The sequence below is a fragment of the Pogoniulus pusillus genome, chromosome 27, assembly GCF_015220805.1.
Source record: "Pogoniulus pusillus isolate bPogPus1 chromosome 27, bPogPus1.pri, whole genome shotgun sequence".
NCBI lineage: Eukaryota > Metazoa > Chordata > Aves > Piciformes > Lybiidae > Pogoniulus > Pogoniulus pusillus.
Window position 1 is genome coordinate 10,804,391 of NC_087290.1, and position 26,574 is coordinate 10,830,964.

At 43.8% G+C, this 26,574-nt stretch overlaps 1 protein-coding gene across 1 annotated transcript in view; it reads left to right on the forward strand.

The window, feature by feature from the left end:
• Positions 1 to 25,808, forward strand: part of PPM1E (protein phosphatase, Mg2+/Mn2+ dependent 1E) — a 68,879-nt gene extending 43,071 nt beyond the window's left edge. Inside the window, exons 2-7 of the mRNA XM_064166549.1 lie at positions 11,999 to 12,117; positions 16,869 to 17,068; positions 18,820 to 19,008; positions 19,755 to 19,898; positions 20,216 to 20,309; positions 20,584 to 25,808. Of these exons, the coding sequence (XP_064022619.1) occupies positions 11,999 to 12,117; positions 16,869 to 17,068; positions 18,820 to 19,008; positions 19,755 to 19,898; positions 20,216 to 20,309; positions 20,584 to 21,653 (1,816 nt within the window). The 3' untranslated portion in view covers positions 21,654 to 25,808. The remainder of the gene's footprint in view (positions 1 to 11,998; positions 12,118 to 16,868; positions 17,069 to 18,819; positions 19,009 to 19,754; positions 19,899 to 20,215; positions 20,310 to 20,583) is intronic.
• The last annotated feature ends 766 nt before the right edge of the window (positions 25,809 to 26,574 follow it).

The window sequence follows — 26,574 nt, forward strand, 5'->3', positions numbered from 1 at the left end:
CTCCTCCACTTCTCTTTGCAGCTTTAAGTGTAAATCTCCTTGTCATTTGTGGATGACAAGGGTTCTCCTTGTGACGTGTTTATGTATAGTGCATGTCACACTGGTGCCATCCCCTTGCCAGTACAAGGTGGGAAAGCAGGACCTTCCCCCAGGTTTCTACACAGACGGAACAGAGGCATCTTACCTCATCAGTCAGTCAAGACAGATGTTTGGATGCATCTTTTAAGCCACAGAGAGCATAAACACAACTACTTGTGTTTAAAGTAATTAGGTATTTCCAAGATAATTTCTGTCCCCATGGGTTTTTTTTACATGTGTGTGTTTGATGCTTCATGTTGCAGCCTCTTAAAAAAGAGACACAAAGGAGGGACAGGACTTGGGATTTCCATGTGCCACCCTTGGATGCTACTGTAAAATGAAAAGGATGTCTGTGTTTTTTTCCAGCTGAAAGGAGGAGGGATTATAGGCCAAAGTGAAGAGAAGCACCAAGTTCAACACTATGAGGTGCTTTTAGATCATTAACTGGGAGGCATTAAGCCATGCTACCAAACAGATTCTGGTTAATAATAGTAAACAGCAGTTTGAATGTGACCTGCTCAGTTGATTCAAATCCTGTGCCTTTTGTTTTTCCAAACAATGTATTGTATTTGGAAGACTCTTACCTGTTCCTCATGAATGTGATTATTGGAGATGGATGTCAGTAGGTTTGGCTGTTGTCTCTTTAGGAAATCTTTTAAACCAGGATTGGAAGCAGAATGGTTCTACAGCCCATGGAAAAAACATCTTAAGGCTGCCACTGTGTCATTCAGACAAGAACAACTGAAAGCCCTAATGCATTTTATCTGCTGTTCTGTTCCTCAACACTATAAATAATTCAGATCTGTTGGCTTAAGTACTACTGGCAACTGTTATTTATTAAGAATGACGGAAATAACTATGTGGCTCAGTGGAACAGAATGCATTAGGGACTTGAAGGTGAAGTAGAATAGCTAAAATGGTTTGATTATCCTTTAAAGAAAAGCCCTAACCCCCTAAATTTGCCAATACTCTTTGAAATTCTGCAAAGAACTAGTGACAGTGGGAATTAGAATGTGAGCTTTCTGGAGTAAGTAAATGATTGATCCTTTTGAAGAGCATATCCCCTGATCTTAGAGCCCCACTTACCCCCCTGGTCTCTTGTTTTGTGTACATCAATGTCCATAACTTCTGCAATTGAGGTTCCAATGCAATCTTTAATTTGTCCCACTTGTTTAGTTGTAGAATTATGTTTGAAGGTCCTGTGCAGCCTTTTCATGTTGTTTTTAATTAGATTTTTTGGCATATCGTGCTCATGAGAAAGCAGGTAAAAGAGCAGGAGCATTTTCTGGTGGTCTGTGCAACTGAGTTGCAGTTCTCTTGTTCCATTCCCAGTTTCGGGTGAATTGATAATACTCAGCCCATCTTGGCAATGTTCACCACTGGTGTTGAGATGGCTTTCCAAAGGTCAGTATCATTATCCCTGTTTTTGCAGACCAAAACACAAAATAAATAATGAAGTCATTGGAAGGGCTGAGCTCAGGCAGAGTATTGCTGGAGCAGGAGCAGAGTGTTACTACGGAGTGGCAGATATTTAGCTGTACATCACAAGATGTATTACTGTATAACAGCAGAATGCCTTTGCAAGTCAACTGATTATAAATAGTGCATTTGGAATAAATTTTGTATCACAAAAGAGTTGACATCCAGGACTCAGATGACTAATTATCTAATCTTACATCTGGCATAAACACCCAAGCCATTTGTATGATGAACTGCATTTCAGCAGAGTGAGAAGGGAGCAAGAGAACATTTGCTGCTGACTCAGTGGTCATAAATCTTCTGGGGTATGTTTTGCCTTCTATTTGATATTTGTTCAATGGGCTGAAAGAAGTTAAGTGATCAAATGTCATTTGAAAATCCCAGCCTGCAGCTTTTATTTTTTCTCATTTAGGTGCAGACAAATATTAGAATGGAAGCACAATTTCCTGGGGACTGGCTCTGTGGTGTTCTGAAAGCTGCTCATTTGAATGGGCACTGTGGAGTCATTGTCTTCACCTTTTTTATAGAAGTCATTTGACATTTGTTTGCCTTAATGATGATCTGCAGGAGAGATATAAATTAAAAGAGCCCTTATGTGCTGCTGTGCAGCATTTTGTTTCATTTGTTTGAAATCAAGTCATTAACTATAGCAGCACAGTGCATTTTTCTTTTTGATTAGTAAGCAGAGGGCTGTGGCATCTTAATCTGACCTGAAGTGAAATAGATGCTCTGATTTAACTTTCCTTTCTGGACACATGCAATTTGTGTGGTCTGTCTCTTCAGGTTAAGGGAAGTATCAATGAAAGTTTATTTTTTAACAGAGAGAGGCATATAGAAAAGAAACCATTGGTAAGTAAATGACATGCCTGAACTTCTTAGGGGCCAAGCATGCCTACTGTAGCAAAGTTTTCTGCAACACTGAAGTTCTCTAGACGGTGTGTCATGAATACTTTATAGTAAGGAGAGAAATCATCAAAACCTCCAACTAGAACATAAAATAGCTGAAATAAAGAGAATATATGTAAGTTTCTTCAGAGCAGATTTGGATACTCATTGATTTTAGACAGCATCTCCTTCTGGCCAGACAAAATAGAGGATTTATAAATTAAATTTGATGTATACTGTGTATGGGTTTATGCTGATGTTGGCACACTTTCAGATGTAAAATTAAATTACTTTTTCCAATAAGGCAGCCTAGATTGGAGCATGGATTCCTTTCTTTGCTAATGGAACTAGTAGAAAGATATTGAATTGTGCTGACTTTCAAATTGACTGAGAGCCAGAGAGAGAGAAAAATCAATGACATTTTTAATGTCCTGTAGAGCTTTTACACAGGCCCTCAGTCTAGCAGAGAAATTCTGTGAGGTAACTGCTGCTGTCATTGGTTTTCCAGTTAAGAGGTGCATTTCTTCAGGTAGGCATGCATCTTGTGGAGGTGTGGGCTGCTTTACCATTCCAGACATGGGGATGCTAAGTAAGCAGTGAGTGGTTTTTGGACTGTCAGTCAGCAGCCTCTGGTTACAAGGCATGTGTGTCACTCAAGCACTAAGCATTTTTGTTAGAAAAGAGAATCCACTGGGTAGATCTGCAAGCTAATCCCTGTGAAACAATAACAACAAACCCCAGGAGAGACTTTTATCTCAATATAAATTCCTGCAAGTCACATGTATGGGAAATCCCAGCAAATTATCTTTATATCCATTAATTAAGGATATGGTAAATACAGATTTATGTCTTTTATTTCTCCCCATATGTTTGCATTTCCATAGCTGAATCCTAAAGATCTAAGCTTCTAAGTCCATCAAATATGTGGCTTGCTGGTATTGTTTACATTTCATAATAATGACATTTTATGCTTTTGTAAAATTTAAGTAGTAGCAGTAATTAAATTTTTATCAAAGCCTCTTCAATTCCTCAGCATCTTGCTGCTCAGATAAAAAAGGTTCTGATTTGGACAGGTGTAGACTGCCATGTGGATATCCCCTCAACAGCTCAGTATTGTATTCTTGAATTCTGATCCATTTCTGGAACAAAATTCCTTCTCTTTGCCATTCCTCCAAAGTCTGAGTTTACCTTGCTTTTAACAGCAGACAGATATAACACAGCTGGCAAGGATTCTGGGCCTCAAATATGATTTCTCAACAGCAAACTTTATATCTTCAGTTCTTTCATGTAATGAAGAAAACCATCATACAGTCACTTCTGGGAATCCAATTTTGTGCAGCAATTTGGATTTCAAGCCCCAGAAGATTTATCTTGGGGCTTTAAGGGTTGCCCATGTCATAGGACATGACTTCTGTTGTTTTAAAAGCAGCTCTTAATGCAGGTAGCATCAGCTCTACCGAGATGGAAATATAAGCAACCTCAGAACTGCCATATAGTGAGAACGAGTTAGAGAAATCACTGAGTTAGGTTTCAGAGATCATCCACAATCTGTTCAGCAGAACAGCTCTTCAGAGGCTGCTTTATGCAGTTTGGACTCTTCACAGTTCACCCATTCGGTGTCAACTACATTTTAGTGACAGTCATTAAATCACAAATGCTCGTGAGTGCTTTGTGGTCAGCAACCATTTATGTTTTAAATGTCCACGAGCCTTCATGACATTGTACCTCATCAAAGAGACAACACTGACCTTTTTATTTTGTATTGTCTACGTTTTGTTAGCTTTATGTACTGTCATGTGCACTCAGCCCTCTGGAGAGAGGAAGCAGTGAGTAGCTGTGTAGCAGAAAATGGGTTAGAAGTCTCAGTCTAATTCATATGTTGAAGACAGCACATTATAAGTCAGGGGTTTCCCTTTATGCCCTGTATCCTCAAACGAAATTTTAGTAGCATAATTCCAAGAAATTGATTTCAAAAGTCTGCTTTGTAAGCCAGCAAGACTTCTGTGTTTGTGCCATGTGTCTGCCCGTGGGATTCTTCCCACTGATAATTGACCTTTCAGGCCAGTTCCGATCGAATTCCAAAGATGTGTTGACATCTGAAAGATAACTGGATACTAGTCCATGTTCTGAGAACTGGTGACAAGGCAGGTGGGGATGGGCCCTCCAAAGTTAGTGTAAGGAAGGCTGAGTGCTGATGGATCCATCTGGCAGGTTGGATGACCAAGCTGTGCCCAGCTCCTGGTGTGTGCTCTTTGTCCTGTAAAACAGACAGCGACTTGGGAGGGTCCAGGGAAACCATTCCTGCTGACAGGGAAGTCAGAGGGTGAAGTGTGCACATTTCTGGGGCACCTGGGCTTGCTCTTCCTGCTGCTGGTTTGGCAGCTCTTGGGTGTTGTTTAGCTTCTGGTGAGAAAGGTGTTCCCAGTAACGTCCTAGAAAGCCTGTGTTAGACATGTTCTGAAACACGCTGGTGTGAGGCAGGTTGGGGGTGTGTGCAAGAGTAGCTGGAAAGGGGCCTGAGCTGAGATTTGGCACACATGGAGCAATCTAGTGCCAGCTCCTCAGGGGCCTCAGAGACTGGGATTTTGAGCTGTGCTTGCCTGCAGTACTCTGGCTGGAGAAACAGAGTAGGTAGCCCTCTGCAGCCAGGTCTCCCAGGTGGCCAGGTAAAAGTCTCTGAACCATGCTCTCGTGACCACACTTTCATGAGCAACATTTGGTCTTCATTTAAAATACTGGCATGATGATGAAAAAAATCATTTTCCTCTCTGCCCTGACTGTGTTAATTAGTTTGGTGTGTGCTGTGCAGCACAGTGCTTCCTTTAATTCCTTCTGTGTAATATCCCATCAAACCCCCTGACAGACAAGTGCAGCTCCTGAGCCCTTCTATAGGATCGGTGCCAATGCACTCAGCATTGAGTTCTGCAGGTTTGCAGATGTTTCCCATCTCATCACCAAACATGATTTTGTAGAGGTACTATCCTGTACTATCCTGTTCTAGAGAGAGCAGTTTGTTAACTTATATTATCTCATTTCAAAATGAGGGAAGAATTTGAATATTTCTCATCTCCGCTTGGATCTTTCTTTGTGAACAAATCAAACCTGACGACTTCAGCTTTTAGTGGCTAACAAATGAGAGTTAACAGGTCATTTCTGAAGGCATTTTTTAAATGGTTGTTGGTTTGGTGCTTTGCTTTTGGGTTTGATTTTTTTTTTTCCAAGGTGGTTATTTTAAAATTGAGACCATAAAGTATTGTTGCCTGCTTTAGTCCTAACTGTCAAATAGGAGCTTCATATAATTCTGTGAGATTGACTCTCATTGATTACAGCTAAACTGAGAATTTGTATTGTTCACCATCAGCAAAATCTTTGACCTTAATAACACAGAATTGTCAGGATTGGAAGGAACCCCAAAGCTCATCCAGTTCCCACCCCCCTGCCATGGGCAGGGAGACCTCACACTAAATCAGGCTGCTCAGAGCCCCATCCAGCCTGGCCTTAATAACTTGCAAAGAGAAATCATTGTTCCTACAAAGGTAATTTTCTTCTCATTCACTTTAATTCTTGGTGGAGTCTTTAGGACATTTCTGAGACCAAAGCCTCTATTAATGATTTGGTAAGCAAGGTACAGGTGTTACAAAATAAATACAGTGATAAACACTGAAAATGTGATTGTTCTGTTGGAACTTCTGAATCCAGTTTTGACTTGTTATCTGAGCAGTGCACCTCTGTTTCCCCTTTTTCAAACGTCCAGATAGATTTAACTGCAGGAAAATATCAATATGAACTTGATCATCCTCTGGAGTATGGCAGTGAGGTTAAGTACTTGGTTAAAACAACAACAAAAAAAAAGAGATACCACAGATCCTGGGCATGGTAATCACATCAAAACAAGAGTATTTCTGGAATACTGTGTATTATATTTCTGTTGCTTACTACTGTCAGCACAAGGACAGAATCATTTTGAATGCGACCAGGCAGCTGTCTCTGTGAAGCCTATAGATAGCAGCTTCCTTGTGTAGCACATTTTCAGCTCCTTCAAACAGATTTATCAAACATCTTTACTGTCTCAACACTGCCAGCTCAAATGACTTCTCAAGGAGCTTTGATTATGCAATCTTTTAAAAGGTGCATTGTTTTTTTCTGTTTGTTTCTTTTTTTGGGTACATGTGCTGGACTTATTTTAGAAACTCACTGCAGCAGCTAAAATCTAGTGCAGGGTTTCACCATGTGTTAGGAAAAAAAACCATACTCCATTTGTCCACCATGACCAGGCTTTAAATAAGCATCTAAACTTTCCCCAGCTGTGCAGAGCAGCAGAACAGCACAGGTCAGAGCAGAGCAGTAAGCTTGCAGGAGAGCACGATGCTTTGTCAGTGAGGAGAACCTGCAGAGGCAGGAGCTAGAAATAGCCTTTGCTGGGCATAATTAGATACATCCATAATGGTTTGAGAGTCTAAGGACTGATTAACAGAGTATTCCTCTCTGAGCCCTGTGCAGCTTAGAGTAAGGAGACACATGGAAGCCCCTCAGCTGGTACTGTGTCTTTCTGAAACAGGAGGCAGCTGAAGGGAGTAAGCAGCCAAAGCATCTTCCAAATAATTTCTCTGCTCATTACTGCTGCAGTTCCCAGCATGGAGACTTCCAGTAATAAAACCTCTAAAGGCTCCTTCAAAGACCTTCCAGGGTGTATCAGTAGCTCCATCTGGAAGAAGTCTCATGAGACTTTGGAGTGTTTTGTAAATAAAGGCTGGGGACAAATGACATTTTCCTTAAAGGAGATTTTGCAAAAGTTGTTTTCCAAGAAGAACTTGCAACAGGCCACATTAACACAGGAGTGTTTAGCAAACTGCATCCCTGGTGTAATGCCTTTTGGAAAGGGTGCCGTTAGCTTGTCATCCCCACAAAGTCTTTTACTAACACAGTAAATTATGGGCCTCATGGGAATGTGCTGTACTTGGTTCTTTTCAGGTCATGTTCTTGGACTCAGAGTGTTGTGTGAAACCATATACGATGCTTTATACTGTTTGCCTGTGGATTTGTTCTGTTTCAGCAGACTGAATGGCATTTCTAGTTAAATCGTCTGTCATTCTAAGGGAAACAATCGCTGTTCTGTAGAGTCAGGGGATTCCTGAGGTAATAGGAACACTGGATGTTTTGTGATTTACTGACCATTTTGGCCTTTGAAAGGCACCACCAGGACGTTTCGGTCCATTTTTCCTGCTTTGTTTGGGTTAGTGATGCCTCAGCAGTTAGACCAGAGCGTGACAGTGCTGAGTGTTTTCCAGCACTGGTGGCACTGGGCTGTGTGTTTTGGTCAGGGGCAATAATGTGCCTGTAGCATCATTTTCCCATCAGCAGTGCTAATCCTCCGGGAACAGCAGCATCACCAAGTGTTAAGAACTTGATGTCTTTCTTTCCTGGTTTCCCCCTTTGGAGATGCATCAGCTTTTCTGTAATGAATTTACGTCATGCAGTTGGTTATGGCCCTGTGCTAGCTGCCTGCATCAGATTAAACTTGTCTGTCTAGAGCCCTGATTTGCCTGTGTGTTCCACTTGTGGCAGCACATGAGAGCAGAGAATATGGAGCAAGAAGAAAGTATGAAAGCTCCATAAATCTTGTATACATTGAAAATAACTCCCACTGTCATCTTGATATTTTTCCTTTCAGCTGTGCTCTTATCTGGAATTCTCAGAGTATTTTATGAGCACTGAATTAAGCCCTACCACAACAGCTTTCTGCAACCTTCTTTCTTCTCCTCCTCTCCCTGAGGAAAAGATATTACCATCCCTTGTTTGTAGATGAGGAATCAAAGGTCTTGAGTGCTGAAGTGACTTGTCCAAGGTCAGCGTGGCTATGAATAGGCATAGGCATTCTAGCTCTCAGCTCTCTGCCAAATAAGATCGTGCCCTCCCAGTTTCAGTTTGTCATACCTTAAGGACTAATAACATTAGAGCATCTAGAATGCAGCAGAAGAATTTATTTTCAGCAGCTAAGAGGTAACCCTTAGTTACACCAGCAGCAGGACACAATGCACCTCCTGTGTCCCCATGGATCCTGTCTGCTGCTAGTTGTTTTGCTTAGAAGATGTGGGGACAGGTGAGATCCACTGTGGCAGAGTCTGACCATTGCAGTGTAGACCTTTGCTGGTTTGTGGGATGCTGCAGCTGCTCACCTGAATGTTTGCTTTGGTGGTAAAACCAGAGATCCTAGACCTGATTTGTCATTTGTCTCAGTGTAACAGTAATGAAGTGTCCTGATGGCAGTTTGACTTCAACATCTAATCTACCTTAGAAGTGAAAAACCTCCAGTGCAGCCTACTGTTCCTTGAAGGGGAGAAGTAATTCAACTATAGTCCTCTCAGGAGCCAAGTAAGAGAAGTAAATTCTGAGTTGTGCTAATCAGGAAGAGGAACTCATCTGTCTGCATCTGGTCACTTCCCTGCTTACATGGCGTAGTCCGGTAACGGCTACATAAGAAGCTTTGTGATGAACAAATGTCAAGGGCAATTAATTCTTTGGCAGGCAGCTGTTATTATTAGGACAAAGAGTGGCCAGACATAGAAGGAAAAGCCTTCAGCTGCTTTATTTTTTCTGCCTTTTCCATCAAAAGTGATAAGTCACTCAACCCCCGGCGGTGAACTTTCATGCAATAAGAATTTAAAATTTGCCCGGGCTTTTTTTAGCAGGAGACCTTCTATTAGATTTAGAGCACAGGGGAATAGCTCAGAGGAAACCTTTGGAAGAGTCTTCACCACTTTAATGCTATCAGGAAGGAGCAGAGTTGTGTGCTAAGCTGGTAACACAATAATACATGGGCCGAGTTAAACCCACTTCAGACTGTTTTTCTCCAACTTAGCTGGTGGAAGCAGCCCACTTTTAGATTTGATTTATTACCTTTAGCAGAGTTATTCCAGGATTGCTGCAATGCAACTGTGGGTGTTCCAAACACACCCACGCTACCAGAGAATCAGGAAGGATGTACTTAAAATCCTTTAATTTATCTAATAACATCTTTAGCAGCTTTTTTTGTGTAGGTTTAGTATTGTAATGGAAATGCACTCCTTGGCTGGATAAAGAGCTCCGGTGTGAAACTCCTGGTGTTAGCTGTGGGGACATGGGAACAGCATTTGGAGCTGACTGGGGCAGCTTTCTGGCCAGCCTCATACATTGTCCCTGCACCTTTCCACATCGTCATCTGTCACTACAGTCAAAATAACATCTGACATGTCAGAGATGAATGTTTCATGGCTCTGAGTCTTCATAAATGTGGTCTTCCCACTCCCCAAGGCCAGGCAGAGCAAAGGTTCCTTGCGTAAGGGGTATTTTTTCTCTGCTCTTTAGGTTTTGAATCTTATTTTAGCAACCGGTTGTTGCCTCAATTCTTTACCAGGTTCCCTCTTTGCCCATCAGCGGCTGTGCCCGAGGGCTTGTTTAGAAGTGACACAAACCGAGGTTGGTTTTCCTAAGAAGTTTCAGCACAGAGCTGGTGAGGTGAGGGTGAGCCTTGGGCTGAGAGACAGGCTGAGATTCCTGCAGGTGCCAGCACAACTCATTACAGTTTTGCCGAAAGTGAGCTGTCTGCTTCCTGTTTATAAATGCTTCCAACCTGGGTTCCTCTGCTCCGAGTTGTTTAGGCTAAACTTTAATCTTCCTCTGCGTTTTTCCAGTGTTGCTCACTGCTGGCATCATTATTCTGTCCCGGGCATCATCATCTCTCGCTTTTTTTGTAATGTGGAAATTGCGTGTAGCTGGAACAGAGCAGTGCAGCTAAGAATAGAGAAACCTGCTCTTCCTGAGCTAAATAAAGGTGGACAAGACGCGACACAGAATCAGCTTCTACACGCACCAGAAGCAAACGAGGTCCCGGCGCCTTTTCCTGGCGCTGATTGCTCTCAGCACCGGGCAGTGCTGTATGTAAATAGGATCAGAGCTGCTGTGTTGTGCTGGGAAGAGGCAGCCCTAGGACAGCTGATTTCCTCCAGCAGTCAAGCTCCATTAGCGCCCGCCTGGCCGAGGCCCGAGGTGCTGCGTGAGCGGAATGCTCAGCTGCTAGCTCTAGGAAATGCTCTTAGTGACGCTGCCCTGCGAGCAGCCTTCTGCGCAGCTTCGAGGGGCAGGGCTTGCCGGGTGGCGGTGCAGCCCCGGTTGCTGTTAATCTGAGGTTGAAATAATTTATGGAACTGTCGAGTAGTAAATAATGAGGGTCAGGGGACTTCTGTTGTGTACATTACCCCTTATGTAATCTCACTCTCTGTAGCAGCAGTTGGTAGCAAGCAGCTGGGAAACTTTAAGGGAACATTGGCTTTTCAAAAACCCCTCAAATGTACCAAACCTTTGGGGTTTGGGTGTTTGGGTTTGTTGTTTTGTTTTGTTTTTTTTTTCTGGTATTCAGATTTCTTTGCTGAAGCCATGACATGTGGGACAGTCTAGGATGGCAGTTGGCTTTCCTGGGCAGCGAACCAACTATGAGCACAAGTGATGGTTGCCATGTGCTTCCCAGGCTCCAGAACAAAGCCTGATGAGTCTGGCTTGGTGTTTAGACGTTTTCCTGCTCTGGATCTGGTTGGGTTGATGCTTCCAGGCTCATGTCTCCTCTCCAGCCATGTCAAAAGCATGTGGACAGGCTTACTGAGCCTAAGCAAATAGGTTAAGGAAGTGCATGGCTTCATTGCCTCTTCTCTGCACGAGCTGATGCAGGATTATGTTGTTGATGGACAGTTTCTGAGGCTGCAATGAGCTACTGTGTCTCTGCACAGTCTTGCAGTGGTAGACATCCCTCATGGAGGATGTTTTTCTCCTAATGAAAACTGTGGAAACTGAAAGTTTCAGAGTATGTCAGCAAGAGACACCTGAAGAAGTTAAGGTATACCAAAGGGAAATGCAAAGTCATGCATAAATTAAGAGTTATTAAACTCCTCTTGAATGAGAAAATGTGCATTAAAGTGGCCTTGGTTTGCTATAGATTAATTAATCTTGGGAAATACGAGGCTTAATTAAGCTGCAGCAAGTTAAAGCCACTTCATTCTTGATAGTGATCATTCATGAGGAAGCTTTTCCACTTTAGTGCATCAACCTCGCCCCTCCTATGGGCTTGCCTTAACTTTCACTCTCTTCGTGAGGTTTTGGATGCTTTGAAGTCTGAGGACTCCTTTTATCCTTTGGAATCCTGACTTGAGTTCTTAGGAGAAAGTGGACAGAATGAGCTTAAAAGAGCATCATGCACAGGTAGAAAATACCAGGCAAGGGCTGCATGGCTGCCTCTGTGTGGGGGTTCAGCTCTGGATGTGAAAAGCATATAAACAGAGGTTATTAAATCATGGAACACTAAAACTTAGGAAACAGGGAAAGCAAGAGAAAAACAGTTACTAAAATCCATTTGGTGAGTTTGGGGTCTTGCTGTGCAGGGTTGTGGTGCTGTCCAGCAGATAGGGGGAAGTTTTACCAATCCTGGTTCAGATTCCTGCAGAAAGGAGTTGTATATTTCCCTGACCGCAAGTTACCTTGCTAAATCAGATGTAAATATCTTCTTCTGTTTCTGTCTTTTCTTTTCCAGTAACTGCCCTTCATTTTTGGCTGCTGCTTTAGCTAGAGCAACTTCAGATGAAGTCCTTCAGAGCGATCTTTCAGCGCTCTACTTACCAAAGCATGTGGACAACGCAGATGGGATCATACGTAAGTGCATCTGCTCATGGTGATGTAGTTTTACACAGTGTGGCTGTTTCAGTTAGACTGGAACACTGCAGATAATGCCTAGATTTTTAGGACCAGCATGGTCCACTTGAATGGTACTAGATTTTCCTCACATTTGTTCCTTCTATCAGCTAACTAAGCACAGCTGGCCTGGACTCCTTGTAAAGGAATACCCTATATTGATGTAAAAGATTAACAGAGAATTTACCACCACTCCTGACAGATCTAGTGGCTAATTTCTTAGTCAGAACTTCCCCACCATTGAATTTTGTCTGGTTTCAGCTTTTACTATTGAAATATTTCTCTATTTTTAAATGTCTTTCTCTGGTTCTTGTACGTCATCAAATTTTTGCTCCTTAAGACCAGGTTGAAACTACTTCTTTCCTTTATAAGTACACCAGACTGTATCTGGTGGCCCTGAATTTCTTCTTAAGCACATAGACTATATGGTCTTTCTGCTTGGGCCAGTTATCCTCCTTCGTCTTTAGAGCAAAGTCAAACATATGTGGGAGGAGTGAATTTAATTCTGAATTATTGCAGTCAGTACAGTTTTTACTATGCCTTTGACTTTTTTTACATAGTTTTAGCAAAGGATAGTACAAAAATATTTTTAGCTTTAAACTTTCCTTTCTCCACTCCTCTGTGTTGGCTAAGAAGAATTTTGCAGCACCCAGCTCAAAGCCCTGCACCCTAAGTCATTTCAGGATTCTGCTGACCTAAATACCCTAGATAACTTCCTGGGGTACTCATTACAATAAAGAAGAAAGTTACTGACCTGTGTTGAGAGGAGTTCTGTCATTTGATCTTGAAAATGCAGTCACCAAACCACTTTTGTCCATTTCCTCCTTTTTTGATTAAAAATAATAAGTATTTTTTTCTGGGAATAAGTAGGATATATAAACCTGTCTCTTCAAGAGGGAAGGTTGTGTTGTGTTTCTTCTCAGAGGCCTTTGGAAACCTGAGAAACAGAAGAACCTGCTATGGGTTCCCTTTCTGTAGGTATTGCTGCCTCCTCCTGCTGAGCAGGTAAATGGAAGAGATTTGTCATTGTTCTGGCTGAGCAGCCTTCATTAATTTCAAATTGAGATCTCTGAGACTTGCATAAATATTTGACAGTCTCCAAGGAAATGTTAACTAAGCCTCCACACAGAATATCTGAAGAGTTCAGCAATGAAAGAAAACAACAGCAAAGAAAACCCCAAACCCAAAAACCCCACTACAAACCCCTCACAGCACAGAAACTGCCATTTAAATAAATCTAACTTTATAACAGACAAACACAGATTGGTAAGTGTGCAGGGTATAGCAGGCACTAAAAATACAACTCCAGAGGCAGTGTGTTGAAGTGAACTGTCATAATGAAGGTATTGAAAGGAAAATACCCCTTAACAGATGCAATGTCAAGTGTTAAAATATATGTACCTAAAAGGAGAGAGGAAGAGAGAGAGCATCCTCTGTACCCTACTAAAGCAATGATTTCATACAAATACTGCAATTTCCAGCAGCATCCCATAAATGATAATATTTGGAGCATTAGTCCCAAAGGTTTGGCTAAGAAAACCATAGCAAATTTCATGCAGGACTGGAGGAGATTTCATTGCAAAAGGTCAGCAGCTCTCCTCCAACTTTCTTAGTAGGAGTCCTTTGATAAACCTGGGATGGTTACTCAAAAGAGAGCTGTGACTCATGAATGCCCTAATGGTACCATATAGGGAGACTTTCATGCTTTGAAAGAAAACTAAGGGAACTGTAGCAGGTGAAGAAAATGGGATTTCTACATCCTGAAGCTTTGTGCTCTGGGTTCACTGTTTATCCTCATGAGGCTCAGGCTGCTGCAGAATGTGAAACCAAACTGAATTTAGCTGCCTGGTTTTGATATCTATGGTTTTGATAAGCCTATGTCTCTTTTTTTATGAACCCAGAAAGATTTTTTTTTTTCCTCTGTATAATACAAGGAGACATTTACCTGATTTGCCTCAAGTTTGAATTTGCTAGAAGAAAAGAAAAATTATTCCAGATTTCCTTAGTGGCACATTTCACTCTGAAAATTGCAGTGTGACAAATCATATTGCATCCTTCAGAGTGGTAAAAGCAGTTAGTGGTGTGCTGGTGGAAAGGAAATTAGAAGCTTCGTGAAAGAAGAGTGATAACCTTGGAAGAAGGAAAAGTGATTTGAGTCTACAAATGCAGGAATGCAAGATTATGGCCCTGTTATGTTTGAGATCTTAATGCCTTTGGACATGAGGGGCAAAATCTAAGAGTCACAGCCCATGACTGATTCTGGTCTTCCAGTGGCACTGGAGGGGGGCAAGAGAGCTTTTGTGAGAACTGACAGATGTTTGATTTCCTTTTAAAGGTTAAGAACATTTAGTTTCCAGATATTAGTACTAGGGAACCACCAAAGGAGGCTGGATAGTGGAGACTTTACATAGTGGAGGCATCTGAAGTGTCCAGCAGACTTTCCAAAGTAAAACACAAAGTCCCATTACTCAGTCTCTCCACAAAGAGGTCATTCACTAGTTGGAAACTGGAGTTGTTAGACTAGGAAAAACCTTGGTCACTGCCTTGATGACATGTCCACAACCCTGGATACTGATCCCTGTGGTCACACTGTCTACGCTTTCAAGAAAGGTCTTCAAATGTAGGTACCAAAAGCAGAATCTGAGAACTGGTTTTCTTTCTCCCCTGATTTTGCCCTAAAAGAAGTCTTTAGGAACAGTAAGTCCCAAGCTGGATTTGCCACTATCTGTGGTACAGCTAAGCTCTACTTCCAACACTGGGGACTTTGGAGCAGCAGGAGGGAAATTAAATTCTCCGTGACACAACCGCAGTGACAGCTGAGTCAGCTCTGGCTCAGCGCTGCAACATTAACAATTGATGAGTAATTTACAGCTGTGAGGGGGTGGTTTAACTGTTGTGAGCCTTTTTCCTCTTTTAACCTCAAGAGCAATTATTGGTGATGCTGACACTACCCCTACTCCCTGCTGGGGAAGGGTGTTTTGTGTCTCAGCTCAGCCAGTGGGTTTCCTCCCTTCCTCCTTCAGAGGGGATGCTCTGAAGTGTTAACAGCCAGGTACACTGAGATGATGCCATTTCCCTTCATGTATGCCCAGTGGAGAGACATGGAAGAGCAGGTCTGTAAGGATCACCTCTGGAAAATATCCTTTGGACATGTTAGGCTGTAAACTTCCTTTCCAAGTATGTTACCCAGCAAAAAAAATTTCTGTTGGCACAAGTGAGAGCAGTACAGGGGTTGTGTTACAGGGCAGTGCTGGCATGACCCAGTCATTTAATTTCCACCACTTGTTTTTAAAGCTGTGTGGTCAAGAAGCTAAGAGCTCTTTTCATTACACACCTAGGTGATTTCCAGCTTAATGGCTGCTCTTACAGATCAAGCTTGAACCAACTCATAATCAGCAGAGCTGGGAATATATCTTGCTCCTAAAGATTTTGCCCCCATCCCGATTGCTATAGGCAACATTTTGGGTAGACTTAGTACAGAAATTAGGATTTTAGGATCTTCACAGAATCTCCATGAGCTGAGAGATGCTGTGACTCTCCCCTCTGCCTCCTGTCTTTGAGCCACTCCTCCTGCAGGAATGATTGCCACTCACGGATTGCTGCTGTTTAGCTTTGAAGATCTCTGGCTTTGGTGAATGATTACGAACAAAGACACTTTGATGTGTTCAGCTCTGATGCTTACTTCCAGCTTTCCTCCCCTGAATTTCAGAACAATTGTCAAGTGCCCAAGATTTCACATTTTCAACCCCCTGCCTCTCAGGAGTGACAGTTCAGCATATTCTTAAATCTAAGACCTTTATGGTTTTCTCAATTGCTCATGCAGATTTTTTCAACACACCATCTAGTCAGGAATCTGGAAATAGCATTAGGAAGCAAAGAATGGGTGCACCTGAGAATTGTCTTGAAGTAATGGGGCCTACAAGAGAGCCAGGAAGGAACTTTTTACAAGGGCTTGTAGTCACAGGATGAGAGGGAATGGATTGAAACTTGAGGAGGGGAGATGTAGGCTGGAAATTAGAAAGAAATTCTTTACAGTGAGGATGGTAAGACACTGGAACAGGTTGCCTAGGAAAGTGCTCAAAGCCAGGTTGGATGGGGATGAGCAACCTGGGCTTGTGGGAGATGTTCCTGACCATGGCAGAGGGTTGGAACTGGATGGTTTTTAAGGTCCCTTCCAACCAAACCATTCTATCTATGAATGCTGCTAATTTCTGTAGATCATTTACCTTTTTGTGGCCTCAGTTCTGTAGTAAGGAGTTTGGAACAGTTGAGTCTAAACCCAGTGCATCACTGTAAGAGTCTGAGGCTTTGGTATGTGGTGCTCTATGCCATGACAAAATCCCTTCTAGAGCCACCATGGCACAGCTGCACTACCCTGTGCAGAGCCACACAGGAGATCAAATGCTGAGGGAGGTGTAGTGGCTGCTCTTTTTTGTTTTCATTTGTGGTGCTGCAAATGAGTTCCCCAAAGGCACGGGAATGTTTAAGTTAAAAAGACAAACAAACAATGAGCTGCTTACTGATGAGTGCTGATTATGGTGAATTTCACTTCCCCTTTTTATGCATCAGAGCTCAGAATTTCCCCACTGACATCCATTTCAGCTGCTTGCCTAAAGTGGTTTTGTTTCATCTTTGTAATGTATGCAAAGGGGGAAAAAAATCTCCCTTAATAACACTTTTAGCCTTTCATTTGTGGTTTTTGCCTTCCCCAGAGATCGAGACAATGAAGTTAGCCCGCTTGGTTTTTAGCAAGCTGCATGAGATCTGCAGCAACTGGGTGAAAGATTTTCCACTCCAGCCAAAGCCTCACCGCTACTATGAGACCTCCATCCACGCCATCAAGAACATGCGCCGCAAGATGGAAGACAAGCACGTCTGCATCCCAGACTTCAACATGCTCTTCAACCTTGAGGTAAACAGAGATCATGTGGAAGACAGGTACACGTGCTAAGGACAGTTTCCATTCCTAGGGAAACTAGGCAGTCTGCCACTGTGAAACTGAAAGCCCTGCCTGTGATGGACCTGAGGAGGACTGACAGTCAAGAGACAAACTTGGTCCTGAGTTAGCTGAGTTGATACTCTGTAACCACAGCAGGAGTAGGACTTGCAGTTTCTACATGGAATATAAAGAGTAAAAGAGCAATTTTCACTGGCTTGTGGTGAAATGTGACCTAACTAGACAAAGTTTGTGTTTGGCTGGTGTAGCCACTCATGCTGTGGCTGAAGGGCTGACCTGCAGAACACAGCCCTGCTTTTGCAAGTGGCAGCTGATGTGTTGTAGAACCCTGTGATAAATCAAGGCAGGAGCCTGTCTTTGACTGAAGATGCCCAGGTGTGGAAGAGGATTGCCCATGGAAATGATGAAGGGGTTCACCTAGAAGTTCATCACAGAATCAGGTTGCCTAGAGGGGTGGGTCTGGACTGCTTTTCAGCTCTTTCTCTTGGGAGGAAGAACCTGAAAGCAAGAATAAGGAAAGTTTAAAAAAATCCTCAACATCCAAACCACGATGCTTGCAGGAGAATGGGGTACAGTTCAGAACAGAATCTAGCAGTAGGGGCAATTTTGATGGACCTGGGGCCAGACTTCCCCCCTTTTCATTTCTTTCCCTGGCTATCAGTCAAACATTCATGCTTGCTCTCCCTTCGGAGATAAAACTGGACACTGAAGAATGGCAGATAGAGCAAAGTGGCAAGAATTGTACTTTTATGTGAAATGGCTGCATAATTGATTCTGTATTACATCCTGTCACTTTAATAACCATCTCCCAGCCCATCCACATTCTTGCCCTTAAATGATATTAATGCAAACAGAGGCAAACGTTTCCTGTGCCTGTCAGTTGTCAGCTTTCTTATTCCAGTTTGTGCAGGGGCCCATGACTTACAACTGACAACGTACAAATATTCCAGTGGATGAGCTGGCTGTTGAGGCTGGATTGGCACTGACAGAGGGTTGGTGTCTTCTGTCTGTGAACAGGCACAGGAGCTGCTGCCTCCTGGCTCAGCATTATTTGTATCTGTATGAACAGATAAGGGGAAGCTGAGAAAGCTGACTTGAAGAGGAGTGGGTTTGCTGTATTTGATTTGTGAACGTAATCACAATTATCTGATGATAGGGTTCCATGACATCATGTAACTAAGGTGGTAAGGATTAGATTAAAAACCCAAAAACAAGAGGAATGAAAGCAGAGGCAGGGCTGGCTTCACACTTTCACTGTGCATTTTATACCTGGTGGATGTCATTGTTGATGTAGACTTCAAAGTGCATCGGATGTTCTCCTCTCTCAGTGGTTTTTGCAGTCAAAAAAGCTCCTGTGCAATCTGATGAGCCTGGCACTTCCTATTTGAGCTGAGTTACTGAATTGCAACAATGGGACATAAGGAGCACTAAGGAGCTGCAAAGGTGATCCTTGAAGGACATCTCAGACAGTTTGCAGCCAGAATTCATCAGTGATAAGGCAGAAATTCACCACTGATACATGGGGAATATATATATACACTCAGACTGCTGGTCTGAGTAGTTTGTTTCTCCAGTGGAGGCTCTGCCTTTAAGTGCAATTTAACAAGGACACCACAAATCTCAAGTTGAAAAGTTTTAAGACGATCCAATTAGCTCCTTGCTTTGCTTTTGCCTGATTTGTTTTCTCAATGTGTTTCTGTTGACAGGACCAAGAAGAGCAAGCTTATTTTGCAGTGTTTGATGGTCATGGAGGAGTGGATGCTGCCATCTATGCCTCCATCCATCTCCATGTGAACATGGTCCATCAGGAGATGTTCCAGCATGACCCAGCAGAAGCGCTCTGCCGAGCTTTCCGTGTGACTGATGAGCGCTTTGTGCAGAAGGCAGCCAGAGAGGTGATTTGGTTGCTTGGGCTTGACCCCGAGAGCACTGATCTGTAAATCCTGCCTTTGTCAGGGGGGCTGTTCCAAGTGCTGGGCTGACCACAGGCCAGGGGTAAGCACAGAGCTGTCCACACGCAATCTGTAGAGCCAGGCTAGCTGGTGGAGGTGCTTCATGTTCCATGAAGGTGTCAGCCTCCACTCCTCACAACATCCACCTTCATTTAGAGGAATGGTGCTGCTCTTCTCACGTTCACATGCTAACTAGGTTTAGTCCCTTGGGTGGGGATTTTTGTCCTTATCTCTACAGTGTACATTTTTCTTAGCTCCAGAAAGCAAGAATAAATGAAGAGCTGACTCTTAGGCCTCCTGAACTTTTGCAAGGGCTGCGTTAAGTGCAGGGAACTCAAGATGCTTACAAATAAGCCTCTCCCCAAGATGATTATCTCACATTTCTATCATCAGAGAGGAAAGTCATAACTAAAGCAGCAGCACAGCAGATCACTAGCAGGGCCCAGCTCCTGAAACCTGGTTCTGAGGCAAGGGGAGTCACAGCATAGAACTGATCACTTTTGTTCAGCCAAGGTGGCTGTGAGGGGCTGCTACTGAACATAGCTGTAGGAAGCACTGCCTGTTCCTCCCTGGGAGCAGGCTGCATAGTGGAATATCAGTGTGTTCTGTCCTCAAGCAAGAAAATGCTTTGAGGTGGTTCTTGTTTGCTTATTCAGAACTGGGCTTGTTTTTTTTTCCTCACCATCCAGAGTCTGCGTTGTGGAACCACTGGTGTGGTGACTTTCATCCGAGGAAATATGCTGCATGTGGCTTGGCTTGGGGACTCCCAGGTTATGCTTGTGAGGAAAGGTCAAGCTGTGGAACTGATGAAACCCCACAAACCAGACCGAGAGGTGAGAAGGGCCTGTGCTAAACACAGCCAGGCAGTGTTTACTGCTGATACTGGCAGGTATCAGCCCCATGTGGGGGCTGGGACACTGTGCATGGCCTTGTCACTGTCTCCCGGAGTAGCAGCAGATGTCCCACTTTCCCTGCTTTGTTTGGAAGTTGGTGTGGATTTGTGTGCAAAGCCTCTGTCCTCATCCGGCAGGGCTGCAGCCTCTGCTGGGCTGTGTTTGTGAAAGCACCAAATATTTACAGACATGTTCTGCGTGTGGTGGGAGAGCTGCACACTCTGTCCAAACAACTTCTGCCTTGCCTTGCTTCTCAGGATGAGAAGAAGCGGATCGAGGCACTTGGTGGCTGCGTGGTCTGGTTTGGAGCCTGGAGGGTGAACGGGAGCCTGTCAGTCTCCAGAGCGATTGGTAAGAGTGGACTTTACCTCTCTTTTCAGACTTGCTTTTTAATTAAAAACTATAATTTTCTAGGGATGAAAATTTGCAATACAGCAGAAGACAGAGCTGTGAGTGATAACTTCTATTTTCTTCCTCTCCAATTTGAGAGAATAATTTCCAATTAATTGCTTCAACTTGGTGTAAGAGTCATTGGCTCCACGCTGTGTACATGAAAAGGCTTCCGGATGCGGTGGCTACAAACCCACAGTCTTGTGTGTCTTGTCTGTCTGTTGTTTTTCCACAGGGGACGCTGAGCACAAGCCATACATCTGTGGGGATGCAGACTCTGCCTCCACTGTACTAGATGGCTCTGAAGACTACCTCATTTTAGCTTGCGATGGCTTCTATGACACGGTCAATCCCGATGAGGCAGTCAAAGTGGTGGCTGACCATCTAAAGGAAAATAACGGCGACAGCAGCATGGTAGCACATAAATTAGTGGCATCTGCTCGGGATGCCGGTTCCAGCGACAACATTACTGTCATCGTGGTATTTCTCAGGGACATGAACGCGCCAGTCAGTGTCAGTGAGGAGTCGGAGTGGACCGAGAACTCTTTCCAAGGTGGGCAAGAAGACAGTGGGGAAGACAAGGAAAACCATGGAGAATGCAAACGACCGTGGCCCCAGCACCAGTGCTCAGCACCTGCAGACCTCGGGTATGAGGGACGAGTGGATTCCTTCACCGACAGAACTACCTTAAGCGTAGGGTCCAGCATTAACCTGTTTGATGATCAAGGCTATTTAGACCTGACAAAGACAGAAACTAGTACACCTCAGAGTGCCAAATGCCTGCCACCAGTTCAAGTGTTTAGTCCTGGCATACCAAAGAGTGCGGCTTCCATCAGCAGCTTAACAGTGAAGAACGAATCACCAGAGTGCACCACATCATTCCTCTGTGGACAGGGTGAGCCCAGGGAGTACAACACTCCTCAAGGTTTGGGTGCTGCAGGGCTGAGCGTCTACAGGGTGAAGGGTTTGTCCCCTGTCCCCTTTGGGCTGGAAGAGGAACTGTTCAAATCCTTGGGAAAACGAGCCGCGTCCTTTCACTTTCGGCTCTGTCAAGGGAAGAGGCGACGAGGAGCCAGGCTCAAACCAAAGTTTCCCACGCCGCTGTTGGCTCAGGAGCCTTCCCATATAGAAGGATCCAGCCTGTCCCTCCCTGTCCGGGGCTGCAGTAGCAGGAGGCTGTCGCTAAGACACTCCCCGTGGCAGCAGCTGGCTGCTGGTAGTGCTTACAGCCAGAGCGTGGTTTTGATGCGAAAACAAAGTCATTGTATATCAGAGTCATACCTTCATCGATGCTGGCAGATGTAACCATCCCTTCCTGTCCCCTGCCAGGCTCCCAGAGTAGACATTCCCCCAGTAAAACTGGCATCATCCGAAGGTGATCAAAGGTGGGCATTTTCAAACTGTGCTCCAGTCCCCTCCAAGGCTGCACCCATGTGTATGTACATAGACCTAGGAATTAACCAATGTAGTCCTTCAATCTCAGTACAGTTTGCTGGTGGTGCCACCCTGCGCAACGCCACAGCCACCCACACACACCAGTATCTAACCGCATCCACCGGTGAGAGCCAGACAGCTGGGCCAGGTGAGCAGACCCTGCCAGGGACCAGTCTGTGAAACACAGAGAGCTGAACCTGCCTGAGGCACCTCCATGGAGCAATAAAGAGAGATTCTGGGTTAGAACTGCCACATTTTTGTAGAGTGGGGGGGAAGTTTCTGTCGAGGTGTGTGTGTGGGGGGGGTTGTGTTCTGCTTTCTGTTTATTTCAGGCGAGCATTATTAAGATGAATTAGAAAAATTACATCCACTTTTGCAGGTAGATGACTAAAAGCCATACAGGGTTTTACCAGGTAACTTAGGAAGGACAAACTGAGCTCCTGCTGCTCTGTTCTCACACTCCAGTTGAGGTACAGACTCATCATTTACATTTTAGTTGGTTTAGGTTCTTTTTGTGTAACATGAAATGTGGAATATGAAGAAAATTGTTTGGGTTTTGGGTTTTGGTTTTTCGTAGTTTAAGCAAACAATTGATTTCCTATGGCTAGAGGTGCAGTGTAGGGAATTTCATATCTTTCTGGTGCTTTTAGTGGCATTCTTCTCCTTTGTTGGTTTAGGAAACTGTTTTCAATTAGTTTTAATTGAACATGATTGTGCTTAATGCTTTGAGCCAACTTCTTTCCACCCTGGCTTCATCTCAGGTCTTAAAAGAACTCAATCTGTGGAGATGTTCAGTACAATACCACTGTCAGTCAACCAGGCAAACCAGAGAACTGCCTCGAGAGATAATGAGCAACTCGATGAGCTGTTTGGTCTCGGTAATGACTCCTAGATGGCAAAGGCATCATATCAGGTGAGGTTACAGCAGGAAGGGAGGTAGCATACTGCTACGGTTTGTTGTTGTGCAGCCTGTGCAGGGACAGCTGCCAGGCTGTGGAGCAACCCAGCATGGATGGAAACCTCATGGATGGGGATGAGTAGGGGCTGCACTTAGGGTTTGGTGGAGAGGGTAACACTCACTGACAAGCCAGGGCCCTGCTGTGGTCAAAGCTGGGTTCAGCAGGGAAGTAAGGAATGTCACTTGCCCTTATTTTCATCAGCAGACTGGGAAACAAAACAGGAGCCCCTGGCTCCTCCCTTCCCTCGAGGTGCTGCTAAATCCCTAGGGGAGTGGTTAATTGGGACGTAAGCAAGGAGGGTTCCCCTCAGCTCCGCTAAAGCCACATCCTGTTACTATTCTTTGTCACAGCAAGACACTTGGAGGAGTGTGAATGAAATCTTCACAGGCGTTTCTTGTACAATTCACATCATTTCAGCAGTAGCAGTTTAATGCCAGTATTAGTATTTAGCTAGAATCTGCAGAGTAGTTTAGTGTTATGTAGTTGGGAGATTATTCCACACGGCGAGATGGCAAGGCCTGATTCCTGCCAGTTTCCACTTCTTTGATGCACTATGTTAAAAGCAATCTGATGAACAGCAAAAGGCATTGGCAGTATCCAGGAGCTGGAGCGTGGCTTTAGGTTCCTTTGATCTTTTTCAGCCTTTTTGTTAATCTTAATGGGATCATTGGCTCTTATCTGTCATCTTATTCCGCCTTAGCTGTTGTCAACCTTCTCTTTAGCTGCAGCATATGTTCCCAGTCAGATTTACTGAGGAAATCTTTGAGAAACCATGAAAATGATAAAATATGCAACTCCAGGGCATCTCTGCGGTGCCTTTGTTTTGAATTATTCACAGTAATAACGAGGCATTGAAAGTCCATCCTAGGGCTGACTGTCATGCTTCGGAGAGAGGGGTGGTGTAAGTGCAATTCTTCGTGTGAGTAAATTAGAATGAGAAGCAGTTTGTGGATGGTTAAAACTTCTTCCCAGTCTGCAGGAGCAGTTGAAGAGCACTGGACTGTGTGTCTGCTGGTTTGGGAAGGATCTAGCTTTTTAGGTGTGGACTCATAAATAATAATTCCACCACTCACACCGTTTATCTTGCTAGGACATCAATCTACCATCGTAGTTGCAGTGTGGTCAGGTAAAAAAAATAACAACATTGTGTAGATAGCAAAGTGTTCATTTCATTACTAACTGCATATTTATAGAGTAGATAGGAACCATTTGTAAGGTAAGTCCTTTAAAGTTCTTCTAATATTACAAGTAGTGGTTATTGGTCTGATATATGCTGCTCTTGATCCTACACACTAGACAAAAAAGCAGTGCTTTGTGAAATGCAGTGTTTGCTCTTAATGCCACTGGTGATAGGAAGTAGTTCTCTTCGTTTCCAACTCCTGTGCCCTTATTTGCTGCTTGCTGACGTAAGCAATAATCCCCCTCTAACGGTATCTAAGTGTTGTGTATCTCGTACTTAGATTGTCTATCTGGTGACAAGTGTACAAACTATTAGGCTAATATAAAGGTATCTAATTGTATTTATTAAGTGTTGATACTGAGAATTCAGTCTGTGACCTGTGTTTTTGTATCTTTCTCGTGTATCTTAGTGGTGGTGAAATTTGTATGACGAATCTTTCCAATAAAGAGCTGAAGTATCCCTGTTCCGCGTTAACACAACCCGCATCAGTTTCAGTTTACGTGTGTGCAGATCTAGGAGGTAGGCAGTGAAAACATTTTTCTCTATTTCCTTTTTTTTTTTTTTCGTTTGTTTTGAATTTGTTGGTTTTGAGGTGGTTTGTTTGAAGCTGCTCAAAACTTGCTCGTAAGCTCTTCACTGTGAGTAGGGGTGGGAGCCACTCGATCCCCTCGCTGGTAGTTTCCTGTGTACTCTGTAAATGTGCAACTCTGAGGAATGTCTGCGCTGCAGAGAGCAGCATAGCACCAGACCAGGGAGCTGTTAACCCATTTCGATTTGCACTAAAGGTGGGTGGAAACACATGTATATAACTTTTCTTTACCTAGAAGTGCCATCAATTGTCCTCGCAGGCTAACACCATCCAGCATTCGCGTTTTCAGATTGCGTTGTGACACGGCAGGACAATGTCAAAGCAGACTCTTTTTACACCACATTTATAGTGGTTCGTCGTCACAGAAACGCCGCTCTGTGTTCGGAACACTGTGTGTCAGTGAGAAATGCCTTGTCCTAGGGGCAGATAAGAGTGAGGCATAACCAGTTCAGTGTTAGAGACACGGCTGCTGTAGTTCAGGTCCGCTATCTCCTCACTAAATCCTCCCCCACCCTGGCAATGTTCTGCAGGAAAAAAATAATTTAAATAAAAGGCAATGAGAAAGATTGGTCTAAATTAGGGGCTGGTTTAGCACAATTCACTCAGCACCAGTCACATAAACAAAGCCATCCAAGGGGATACTGCAGCTTTGTTCATGCCTGTAACTTAGGGCAATCTTTCTTTAAGTCATAGCCTCTTTGCACCAGGAACAAAACTTTCTACCCTTGTATCATGTGCAATAAGTAATAACGAAGCATTAACACAACTTCTGACTTCAGTGTTTGTTTCCTTTCCCTGTCCTTGCTGATCAGGCAATTGCACTGTACTTGCCAGCATTTAAGCTAAAGAAAAAGAAAGTAACCCCCACCTATTAGGGTCTAGTACAACCCTTGTATATCACAATCACTTCCTGTTAGGTTGGTTTTTTTCTCTCTTTCACTCTGGAAGACACGTTGGAACAAGAGCAGGGGAAGCTGGCCGAGATCACCCTGCGCACTCCGCTCCTGCACCAGTACTCGTGGCACTAGCCAGGCAGGGTGGCAGTCGCTGCACAGGGTGCTCCTCTTTGACCTTTCTGTATGATCTTGTTCATCAAACTAACTTGTTCTGTATGAAGTGAATGAATGAAAGCTAACCATTTAACTTCCCCTTAGCACTCCTGTTCCACAGTTCACATATGAGTTTAGTTATAACCATGTATTAGTCATCCATACTTTATTTATGAAAGCTGTTTATACAGGAAAAAAAACCTGTTGGAGTTTTACCAGTATCTTAATAAAAGAGTAATTTAAACCACACTTCAGACAGTCTCTTTATTTAAGAGCTAACAAAGGCAGCAACCGCCCTCTGAATTGAGTGTCTTCACTGTGGTGAAAGCAGCTTTCCTCTGTGTGACTGTTCAGCACTGGCCTGTGTGGTGCCCATGCAGCTTCCACCCAGGAAGGGAAGAGGCTGTTACAACACAGTGTAAGTTAATTAACCCTTCCAAGCCTCTTTTCCTACCTCTTGTTTAAAAAAAAAAAGCTGTATATAAAATACATACAGAAAGAAGAGCTCCAAAGCAGAATGGTACCAACTCCATTCACGTCCCTGCAAGGGTTGGACACCAACTTCAGAGCAGCCCCTGTAGCTAATGAAAATCATTTCCTAAGAGGCTCAGGCTGAAGAAGAGTAAAGCAGCTGCAAGTGGTGAAGAGGCAGAGCTCCCTGATTACTGCTAATTGAGCTGTGTGTAATGATCACCACGCAGCCCTCTACAACAGTAAACAGAACACAGCCCCAGAGCGTGCAGCTTGTGCCAGGCCACTGTCACCCAGTGATCCCTGCACGAGGCAGCTCAGGGCTGCACCTCCTGCCTGCAGCAGAGACAAAGCCAAGGCTTGGTAAAAAATGTACACCCACCTCTCTTCTGACTAGAGGAGACTCAAGCATTTGGTCTGGCTTCACAAAGACAGCTCTAAGAACCCCATCTGGATTTAAGTACTTTTCAGTGAACAATTCAGGAAGAAATGACAGGTGGATGGCAGGAAGGCAGCCTGGAAGCAGTCACAGCCTACGGCAGCA